The 12,002-nt window shown below is 31.7% G+C and overlaps 1 protein-coding gene across 1 annotated transcript; it reads right to left on the bottom strand.

Annotated features, from left to right (window-relative positions):
* Positions 1 to 1,682: 1,682 nt before the first annotated feature.
* Positions 1,683 to 10,974, bottom strand: LOC127702835 (uncharacterized). Its single transcript, XM_052207137.1, has 5 exons — positions 10,952 to 10,974; positions 10,007 to 10,084; positions 4,982 to 5,137; positions 4,116 to 4,228; positions 1,683 to 1,726 (listed from the first exon to the last, which is right to left on the bottom strand). Exons 1-5 carry the CDS (start codon positions 10,972 to 10,974, stop codon positions 1,683 to 1,685), a joined length of 414 nt encoding a protein of 137 aa, XP_052063097.1.
* Between the last annotated feature and the right edge of the window lie 1,028 nt (positions 10,975 to 12,002).

The following is a 12,002-nucleotide window of genomic DNA, read 5'->3' as shown; positions in this document are numbered from 1 at the left end:
AATGGCATCGAGACCTTTGTTGGCAAAGGAAAGTTTTAGGAAGGTTTTTTCCCTTTTCATCTTTTCCAAAGCGGACTGGTATTAAAAGTCTGTAACTACTAGCAATATCCCAGATGATAGCTATAAGTTTGTATCGGTTTGAGTAAGAGAGGAACAGGGGGGGGGGGGGGGGGGAGGTTACAGAGGTTTCCAAACATAAGTTGTACAGAGTATGAAGTTTTGAAAGAGTAGTGAATAAAGTTTCGTGCAAATGTGATGAATATCTTTTGTATAAATGGCAGAAAGGCATTGTTAGAGACATCATGGAGAGTAGGTGATGTATAATGACGATGACGATGATCATGACTGCGTCTACGAGCAGAGTTGAAAATGTTCACATTCGCCAAGCTACAGGAAGGACAATACAGAACACCTTTACCATCAATTTTATTATTGTACCCATATGGTGTCCCAGCTCCCAATAGTCGAATCCAGTAGTCTTCCTTCTGTAAACGGACAGGTTTTGCAAGCTGATGATTGTTAGTCCTGTGATATATTTTTTTTCGATTATGCGAACTCGCATAGAAAGGATTGAATGATAAGACTGATTAAAATGCTGATAATATCTGATATATTGCCGCAAATACGTTTATTAAGCCTTCATTTCGTTTCACCGACACATACTAACCCACAAAGGTTACACTGTAATCTGTGTAATCCGCAGTTTTTGGTTTTACATTTTGAAATAAGACAATGTTGTTCAGAGTCATGAAAGTCCAAAATGTCTTGTAGAAGAACTGAACACGGACGAGTACGAAGATTATTCCTATTGACATTAGTATGATGATCTGAATGTGTCGTATTCAAGGTATTTGAACGTTGAAATTTGAACATATTTAATATTATTCAAGGTGACTTAAAGGTCTCTTGAGCCGGGTGTATTCTGACTCCTCGTATACTATATCGTTATTATTTGTTCACATTTCAGATGTTAGTATAATAAATAATTTACTTACGTACTTACGTACTTACTTTCTTGATATATGTTTGTCATGTAAACTTCAAATCTCAAATAGTTTTCATTTCAAAGCTAAGGTTGATTTGATTCACCATGTACGCATTCCAAAACGTTTACGATAAATTGATTTGATTTTGTTATTTGTAACTTATTTCTGTCAAAAAAGAATTAATATTGGTACTAGAACGTAAACTTTTATTATTGTATGCTAATGAGAAAAAATCTCCAATAATGTTTTGATGGCTGTGACAAAATAACCACTTGCAATCAAGTTTATATGTAGGGTCATTTTCAAAACTCTATATTTTGATTTAAATTTCATGGACGTGCAATTAAAAATTTAAAAAGTTGAATTCCATATCAACAGACCGGGATAGATGAATATATGCGATATGCAGGTTCTGTGGAATTATTTGCACATATATATGGAAAGTTCACTATAAAAATATAAGGCATTTTTGTTCTTTAATAAAATGATGTAATACTATTTTTTTTTGGATTAAAAAGGTACCACAGTCGAACTACAAAAGAAAAAAAAAGCACCAAAACATCCAAACATTCAAAACAAAAACATAAAAATTAGAGCGCTATAAAATCAAGAATAGCCAATCATGACTTTTTGTCCTATTTGCGCAAGTTTATTCAATATATCTATCTGCACGTGTTTTCTCCTATCCATTATACTCTACCCAATCATATGTTGAGCGATGGCATGTAAATCATCCAAATCTGGAATAATTGAATGAATACATAAATAAAGAGAACACGATGATACATGGAATATGTTTTTTTACACAGAATATACAATATAAGTAATTCTTGTCATTTATGATATGTCCTGTACCAAGTCAGGAATATAGCAGTTGTTATCAAATAGTCCGTTTCTATGTATGTTGGCGTTTGTTTTTGTAGCAGTTCAGTGTATATGTTGTTCCGTTGTTTTCCTATTATAATTGACGTGTTTCCCTCGGTTTTGGTTTGTGACCCGGATTTGTTTCAGTTAAATCGATTTATGACTATTGAACAGGGTATACTACTATTGCCTTTATTTACCATAAAATTTGAATAATTGTGTGACATGAGTTAAACAGACAGCAACGTCATGGAAACTGAAACCCATTATTATAACCAATAGTCTAAAAAGTAACAGGACATGCAGTCATATTAGACAAAATGGTAGAATAAAAATAACATTTAATCTATAATGTTCATTTAAATGTTGAAAAACCAAATAATTGCGGGGTCACAATATCCTCAAATTCCAAAATTGAAAATTCAAAATATTTCGTAATGATTACTGATGATCCAAATTTAAAATTACAAGATAGAACTTCAATTCAATATATAGTTTTGTTTAAACTGTAACTTAATACAAAGACTCTTAGTTCAAAATATAATGGGATTCTCGCAAATTCTTCAAGGAAAAGTAAATAAAAAACAAAAGAAGGAGCCAGTTGAAAAAAAAAAACGAGCTAGATGTACGGACCAATTGGCAATAAAAACTAACGTATTTTTGCAGCAATATTAGTATAGACTAAACATTAACTTAGCAATTTTTGGGACATTGTGTCAACACAAGATCATAAGGAGTGAACCAGTTGTAACATGTTCACGTAGGCGACGGTTGTATATTGCTACTAAAAAAAAACCCGGAAATTCACTCTCTGGAAAGTAAAATCATCTCATTTGTTATAGTTTTAATTTTCATTAGTATCGACCATTTACATTTTTTTTCTCGTCTTCTGATATATAACAGATGTGTTCATGTTTTGCTGATAAAAGAGTAGCACAATAGAACCCTTTTTTTAAATAGTAGGTGCTTGTTTGGCTGAATAAGTAAACTTTATTAAGTTGTGAAACAATTACAAAAAAATTGAAAATAACACTTTATAAATTTAATGCGTCCGAAATGCTTTTCTGTATGAACCTTCATCAAGTACGCCCCCAAAAAGCCAATAATGTATAGAATCGAAACATGTCAAGATCCATATGACCAAAAGGGACATAAGAATAATAATCAAATTCATCTAAGGTCAACTTTACCTGATGGAGTTTGAACCTTAGTTTCTAAAGGTAACTGAACCATATTGCTTATGTTTATTACGATATATTCTATTGATCAAAAATAGAGATGTTGTATGATTGCCAATTAGTCTATCAAAGACCAAATGACAAGCTTACGGATGTAAACAATTGCAGGTCAATGTACGACCTTCAACAATGAGCAAAGCCGATACCGTAAGATAAGGTATAAAAGGCACCGGAATAACAAATGTGAATCAATTCCAAATAGAAAACAAATGGCCTGATATATACTCATAACAATGAACAAAAACAAAAACAATTAAGACAAACGGCAACAAACAAACAACAACAGAAACACAGGCTCCTTGCTTAGGACACGAACGGGCTAGAAATAAACTCACAGTAAGAAGGCCAAAAGGAACATCACCGTCGAAAAAGAAAAAAAGAACAATTGGAAAGTACAGTTAAAAATTCGACTGTTTTGTCAAATTCCCCTTTGGAATAGAAATATCCAAATCATCAAAAGAAATGTCTTGCTGATCCATATATACAAGCTTAAAGTCAGTTCTCCAGGGTGAAATTCTGCGGTAAAGAGAATTCTTGATTATTAACGCAAAAACATCATCAAGGTAACAGTACATTGTAAGTGTTATACATTCACAATTGAATGGAATTTAGATGGATCTTTATTGAGTTTAGTCATAAACTGGGATTCATACCAAATCAGTATGCTATTAACAGCTTTAATAATCTAATTCTCATTCCATTGAGTATATCTTGCATCTTTATCTTTTACGTTAACGAAGAATACTTTGCTGCAACTATTATTGCTATTAGTTTTTTAGAGGAACCATTTGATAATAAGAAAACTTCTGTTTGATAATCGTGTGTGGAAGTGTAGAGAGCCGAAATGTCATAAATGTCAACGGAATTGAAGGGTCCATAACACGCATGAAACTAAACTAAATACCCTAGGAACATGACGCTTTTTCTATACTTGCATTATGATTTGTGTTAGTAGTTTTGTGGTCTATGATGGTACCAGTTCTTTATTTCACAAATAAACATGCATATTAAGCTTCTTATTACTCACAGACGCATTTTTTGGATACCATGATATAATAATTGCAACACACTACATGTCTGTCTGGACAACCCAAGTAGTTGATATCCTTGTAGTATTCTGTGACGTATGTTATAACTTCACTGGAAAATAATATTACAGCATAGAAATGGAAGCCAGCACACAATAAGCGGACTTTAACTAAGGAACAGTTGTTTTTTGTTTGTATATTAGTAGACGCCAATCGTAGGCTTTACTGTTGTATTTTATAGCAACGGATATTTGAGCATGTAAAATATAAGAATGATGTCTGCATCTATCAAACAATATTATTGTTATTTATATCTTAATGCAATTGCTAAGTCGTGCCTGTGGAATAATGTTTTAGGTAAACAGACTCATGGCAATCCGGCAGGTATTATGACCTTTGCGAATAGCCAATGAAAATATTGATCGAGTAAATAATAATACAGGGGACATCACAAAAATAAACAAACCGTTGCTAATGAGGAAAAGTTGTCGAGGCAGATCTTTGACCTAACAAAAAGCCAACGGAAATGTCGAAATCTCGTATATCATTGCGGGCAAACTAATTGAACTATTTTGTGGTATCACACTTATTGATATCAAACTCGAATCGGTAAGATACGAGAAACACATCTTTTGCGAAAATAAGACATGCTTCAACCAAAAGAAAAGGTTTGATTTTCGACGTCACAAAGGAGTGTTCATACGGAATTGACGTCCGATGATCCTAAATTGTTGAATGTAAAGAAGACAGCATTAGGACTAATATAAAAATGATTTTTTATTTGCAATAATACTACATACTGGTATTTAAAATCGTGTTTATTGCAAGTACCAGCGCCGAAACAAGAATATATATTATTACATACTGATATTTATAATCGTATTTGTTGCAAGTACCAGTACCGAAAAGTCCACAACTACCAGAAGACACCTTAACCTCCTCTTTCACATTGGTCACTCTTTTTGCTGATCTTGTTTTTGTAATGAGTCCAACAGGTTTGTTTCTGCAGCACATGTGTTCTCTGTAAATAAAATGATTTTTGCATATTTGTTGAAATGTACCCGGAAGAGGTCTATTTTAATCCGCACATTGTACAGTCTGAAAATATGAAATAATTTTTTCGTTACGTTATATTTTCCCATAACACGTAATGCCATACCTCGAACGATATTAAACCTCCGAAAGAGCCGTTATTCAATTAAAGAAGTTTAGGGATCGTTTTAAATAAACCTGCGATTTCGATTACAGTACGTAAACATTTGTTTTTGGAATAAACTTCAGATACGCAGCGCCCAGTTTTTACAACTAATCAATTAAGAACAGTTTAATACTGATTCAATTTGTTCAAATCTTAGAACAGGGGAAGACTTCTTTACATTTGTGACTTATTTATAAAATATAACACTTGGAATCAATTTAAAATTCAGTATCATACCTAAATATAAACTGTAGTTGATATCTTAGCACATAAAAATGGAAATCATAATTTGTTATTTTTAGAATAAAAATTACGTTTTCACCAAATTTTTCTCTATTTTTAACATGTTGTAGGTCTAAACCGGAATCAATTTCGAACAGCATATTATACTTTATTATCATTTTCCATTGACTTTCTAATCCACAAAAAATATTTCTCAAAATTTGTTCATAACAAAGTTTCTCCCTCTTTATTTTACAAAAATCAACAAGGAAATTTATCTTTTAGATATAAGTGATGTGTAGACCTTAAATGTTACAACTCGATAAGATTTCCTTCACTATCGCAATACTTGACAATTGTTATTACTTCACGATAATGATTCTCGATTTACAGATTGACAGTCGTGTACTAGTTTATTAAATTTTCTTCTTTTATCAAATTAAGACTTGAGCAAAAATACTCGTTTATGTCTCAATAAGTATTTCTAAAAGTAAATGTTTTATTAAGAAACAATCATATTAGATAACTTAATGTTGGTACTGTCCGATATTAAACTCATCATAGATACCAGGATTAAAATTTTGTACGCCAGACGTGCGTTTCGTCTACAAAAGACTCATCATTAAACCAGTTCAACCGACCATTTTTTCTTAAAATGTCCTGTACCAAGTCAGGAATATGGCAGTTGTTATCAAATAGTTCGTTTCTATGTATGTTGGCGTTTATTATTGTTGCACTTCAGTGTTCCTGTTGTTCATTTGTTTACACCTTATAGTTGATGTGTTTCCCTCGGTTTTAGTTTGTAACCCGGATTTGTTTTCTCTCAACCGATTTATGACTTTTGAACACCGGTATACTACTGTTGCCTTTATTTATTCATCAGTGAAGTTGGAATCAAAAAAATTAAAAAGGCCAAATAAAGTACGAAGTTGAACAGCACCAAGGACCCGAAATTCCGGAAAGTTTTGCCAAATACAGCTAAGGTAAAATATTTCTTGGGTAGAAAATCCTCAGTATTTTGAATTTCATAGTTTTGTCTTTCCGACATTGATTATAACAGATCTTTCTTAAGTCTTCAGTAGATGTTAGAAATCATTTAGAAACTAAGGACCCAACGCCCTCATGCAAAGTTGACCGTAAGAAGATAGGGCTACTCTTTTTACGTCCATTTTGATTATATCGCTCATACTCACTTACTATACATGATTGGCTTTTGAATTTTGTGGTTTGAGCGTTCCTGATATTGGTAAATCCAGAAAAAAAAAAACGCCACAGATGCATCAAAATTATTAAACGCTATTTCTGTTTCTTCAAATTGGTCGATAACGCTGCTGCTTAATTGTTAGTAAACGAGGGTATACTCAGCTTAGGGGTCAGCGATTCGGTGCTGACATGATTAATAACAAACCTTTTTGAAATTCTCAGTTGATAAATTAAGAAAATATTAAGAATCTAAGGTTCCAACTCCAATTACGCAAAGTTGACCTTAAATGGATTTGGCTATTCTTTTTATTCCCTTTGGTCATATATTTTAAGTATTCAAGTATTTATCACTTAGATCACTCCCAGTTTAAGGTGGGGTTCTTGTTTTTCAGTGTTTAGTTTTCTATGTTGTGTTTTGTGTACTGTTTCTTGTCTGTTGGTCTTTTTCTTTTTTTCGACTTATGAGTTGAATGTCCCTTTTGATATCTTTCACCTCTATTTTATACAATCTTGGCTTTCAAATTGTTGGGATATTAGCATTTATGATGAAGGTAAATCCAGAACAACGTATTGAACGCTTCCAATTTTTGAAATGTTATTTTCATTAATCATACATGAAGACGATGGCGCATACATGTCTACTTCGAAAGTTGCATGTTTCATTATGGATCGATAATGCATTATTTATCATCAGGGGCTTGTAGTGGAAACATAACTGACCACGTTGACTCAAAATGTTTCTAAATTTGTGACATATTATATTAGCTAATATTAATCTATTAATTGCAAAATGTTACAACGGCATATGTATTCATTTCAAAATACGTGGATTAATTTTGTTTAAAAATTTATTATATAATTATTGTTCCTTCGATCTTTTTAGTGAGGATCCAAAATTTTCGTGAATTCTATATATTTTTTAATTCTAAATTCAGTTTTAACCATTTTTAATAAAGTGTGTAATAAAGTAAATTAGTGTAAACAATATTTGAGCGTGCCTGATTTGCATACATCCAGAGAGGCGCTTCGGACGCATCAAAATGATTAAGTACTATTTTGATTTTCTAGCATTTGGATCGATACTGCTGCTAGTGGACTGCTAGTCACAGAGGGTATCAGTAATCAGTCATTTGCCACTGACCATGATTTAAAACATATCTTTAGTAAATTTGACGTTGACAAATTTAGAAATTGATAATAAAAAGTAAGGTTCCATCTTCCTAAGGCAAAGTTTACCTTAAATGGGATAGATCACTTTTGGTCATACGGCTCTTCATGCGTTTGTGTACTTATACATTCTTGACTTTTATAATTTGTGCTTGAGCATATGTGATGAAGGTGAATCCAGAAAAGCGCTCCGAACACATAAAAATAATTAAGTTTTTTAAAAAAAATTTTAGGATGTTTACTTCCAAACTTTTCAACTTTTCTTAATTTAAAAAAAAACTTTGGTGGAAAATACAATACAAAATGCAATGATGTACTGTTTACTTGATTATCTCAAAATGGCTGTCGATTTAATAATTGAAACTTCCATCTTATCAACTATCATGATTATAAATAACAAATTTCACCTAGTAATCAGGTAATCTAAATAAATTGTTTTAACTGAAGGGTGCATTAACTGAAGCAATTTGGTTTAATAAGCTATACCGTTTTTCAGATCCAGAAGCTGTTCAAAATAACAGGAGGGGTGGTTAGATGTGGAGAAAGGGTAGAGGTCCGGTGCTATTTTTACTGAATTTTACACGATGTCAAAACAATCAGAGGAATGAAGAGTTTTAAACTCCAGAAATTAACAGAAGCATGTATATTTTCCTTATCATTGAATAATCATATGCAAACACTGATTTTTATTCCCCCTACGTTGATATATATATATATATAGAAATTGTGATATTTGAGTATACTCAATACGTTTTTTTATTCTCTGTTCTTAATGTCTGGTGAATAAGAGTAAACATATGTTCGATATGAATACGAGATGATTGGTAAAGTACAATGTGGATACAACACAATAACAATAGTAAATCAAAGGAAACACCCAAAGATTGTTTGCGATATTAAAATTTCAGATATACCAAGGTTTTTTTTTAAGATGATATTAACCACATAATAAAATTAGTTTAGTAGGTTAACGTAACTAGTCAATTGTTGTTTATTACGTGATGTTTGATCGATCTACAATATAACATGTAAATTTAGAGGATAGTGTGTATTTGCCGTCATTCGCATACAAGGCAAATTTCGTTACCGTAAATATGATTTTTTTTCAAAATTCATCTGATATGATTTAGCCTATAGAGTACAGAATATATCAAAATGTTAATGCATGTTGAGTATTTTAAATCCCTACAGTTGAAAAGACTTTATCTCTAATATAAGACATAAACGCTATTATTGTGGCTGGCTAATCTGTAATAATCACCAAAGATACCAGGATTATTATTTAGTATTCCAGAAACGCGTTTTGTCTACATAAGACCCATAAGTAGCGCTCGAAAAAAAAAACTCGAGAAAAACAAACCAATAACGATATTGACGAGCATTGAAAACCAAAATTAAAAAAAAAGTTGTGCTAAATCTGACTTATTCCGTTAATGCCTGGAATACAAAAAAAATCTTTTGTTTTCGAATGATATTTACATTTATGGATACTGAGTTTACCGAAAATGAAAACTGGGTTGGTGATATACTCATGAATAAATGTCCACCAGCAGTGGCATCGACCAAGTGGTTGTAAAACCCAATAAATATGCCTGGAGGTGGAAATATCTAAGTGTTTCGAATGATTTTAAAAGTTTATGAACAGTAAGTTTACAGAAAATTACTATATTAATGATAATTCATGCCAGCATATTCCTGCTCCACTAGTGACATCCGTCGTGCTACTCGTGTTAAAATCCACAGATTACCCTATAGCGGATTAATACAAGATTTTGTCTAAATATTAGACACAACCAAATTTAGAAACCATAGCTGCTTGTAAATTTCTAACCATAAGACATAAAGAAGTATGAAGGTTTGAAAGGGAAACACTTTTCTAGGCAAAAGCACAAAACTGTTACCAATACAAGCAATACAGACATTGAAACACAATATAGCACAAATACAACACGGAAATCTACAGCAAAAAAATTAAAAAAAAACACAAAACCCCTATAACCTTTGAAAACTAGGGGTGAACTCAGGTGCTAAATGACTCATTAATAAGAAATTAGCTTACATAAAATTTGAAACTCAGTACATAAGAAAAAAGTAACTCACCCATATCCAGTTCTTCTTACGAGCTGCCTTAGAGAAAGAGGCAAGTCTTCTGGTTTGGCATCTTTGAGTTTTAAAAGGCTGTCGTTTAGGTTATCATCATTTGTATATATGGATAAAATTGCGTTTTCTATCTCAGTGAGCGCACAAATTGAACAAAAGCAAAGTACATTTAGTAAGAAAAATACTTTCGACATCGCCATTGTGTCTGTGTACACCTCGTGATAAGAATTCTTACAAAAACTTTCTTATCAATTAGAAATTTTGTTTCAGTTATAAACAATTCGATGTGATAATAAATGTAAAAAATGATGCAAAATATATACTAGTACAATATTGATAACCGCTTCACTAACTTTAGAGCACTTGCGTTTTTAATTTTTAATTTTAACAAATCCAGCATCATTAACATAATAATATGTTAAGGTACTGGCAAATCGAAAGAATTCAATCATTGAATAATGTTTCAATTTCCCAAACATTGCAAAAAGATGAAAATGAACTGAAATATTTCGTAAAGTGACACTTCAATTCATTTTTTGTCAAAAACACATTAAAGTATATGCTTTTAGTCTTTTAAAAGACCAGCCCAGCGTCTCTTTATTTAACTTTCGAGTACTGCGTCTTTTTAATATTTTAGCAACCACCAACATCATCTTCTGATAAGGTAAATGGTATATAGAACGAGTTCAACCATTAAATATTTTCTCTTCAAAATATTCAAAATAAGAATAAGAACTAAAATATTTGGTGAAGCAGGGTATAATATGAAATAACAATGACGTTAATAGGTTTTTTTAATTAATGTCCGTTTTTGTCTTTTTCTAAAATAATAGTTAACAGTAAAACACATAAAAGTTTGTCGATTATAACTTCAACGAATGAGACGTACCACACTGGATTTATACTTGCATGACGGGTGTCACATTTGGAGTAGAAACTTCTTACCCGTCCGGAGCACCTGATTTCATCCCCGATTTTTTGTGTGTTTCGTGTTGTTCAATCTATAGTTTTCTATGTAGTGTTAGTGGATTTGTTCGTCTTTTCGTCGTCTTTTTGGGTTTTGTCATGGCGTTGTCAGCTTTTCTTCGACTTTAAAGTTTTGGATTTCCCAATGATATCTTTCGCTTCCATTTCTTCTACACAACAGGCGTCGTGAAAATTGAAACGAAAAAAAATAATTTATTTTTGGGTAAATGCTTAAGTGAAAATGGCTAAACAAAAGGCAAAAGAACGAATAAAAAATCAAATTAAGAGAAATTTACTGAAAGCCAAAAAAAAAAAAACAACAAAAAACAATCAAACAAACAAACAAACAAAACAATAAAGCAGCATTTCACATTATTTCCGTAATTTGTTTTTTATGTGTTTTTTTAAGCTGAGACAATTCCTCTATACTAAGTTGTGATATTATCAAAGCCATCAAATCTCCATAATATACTTTCAGTTTTTATGACTTTTTACAATAAATATCAACAAGAAAAGAAGGTCAAAAAGGAAAGTAACATCCAGACTATAATATCATCTTAATCCCATAGATAAATAAATATACTTCAAATTCAAGGGATTCATTGAAGTTTCAGGATATGTTAGACTGGTATCGTCATTTTGCGATAACGATGGATTGGGCCTCAAACTCGAGCTTCTGTGTTTTTAAAAATTTAATATGAAAAGAAAACATGAGCATATGAATTTAGAAAAAAGAAAACATGAAAATATGGATTTAGAAAAAGAAAACATGAGCATATGGATTTAGAATTCCTCTTAGTAGCTACGACGAGGAAAGCTAAATTTATGATATAAATCATTGATTAGTATCTGCATATAGGAACAAAGTTTGATGTAATTTTTCTGACTTCTGACATTAAAAGAGAGTGCGAAATTACCTATTTCTGTACTTAATATTGTTTGAAATACATGTGACAAATCTCGAGAAATATGCTTTTTAATGGATTTTGTTAAGTGGTGTCTTAACTGTTATGAACAGTTCAATCTTGTA

This window comes from Mytilus californianus, unplaced genomic scaffold (genome assembly GCF_021869535.1).
Source record: "Mytilus californianus isolate M0D057914Y unplaced genomic scaffold, xbMytCali1.0.p SCAF_5, whole genome shotgun sequence".
Taxonomy (NCBI): domain Eukaryota; kingdom Metazoa; phylum Mollusca; class Bivalvia; order Mytilida; family Mytilidae; genus Mytilus; species Mytilus californianus.
Note: the sequence above shows the minus strand (reverse complement) of the source record. Positions and strands in the feature narration are given on the sequence as shown.

Coding starts and splice junctions, on each gene's coding strand:
- LOC127702835 (XM_052207137.1), bottom strand. CDS start 10,974: ATGAAATCAGGTGCTCCGGACGG. Junction 10,085..10,951: donor AAATCAGGTGCTCCGGACGG/GTAAGAAGTTTC, acceptor CCTAAACGACAG/CCTTTTAAAACTCAAAGATG. Junction 1,727..4,115: donor GGTATCCAAAAAATGCGTCT/GTGAGTAATAAG, acceptor CAATTATTCCAG/ATTTGGATGATTTACATGCC.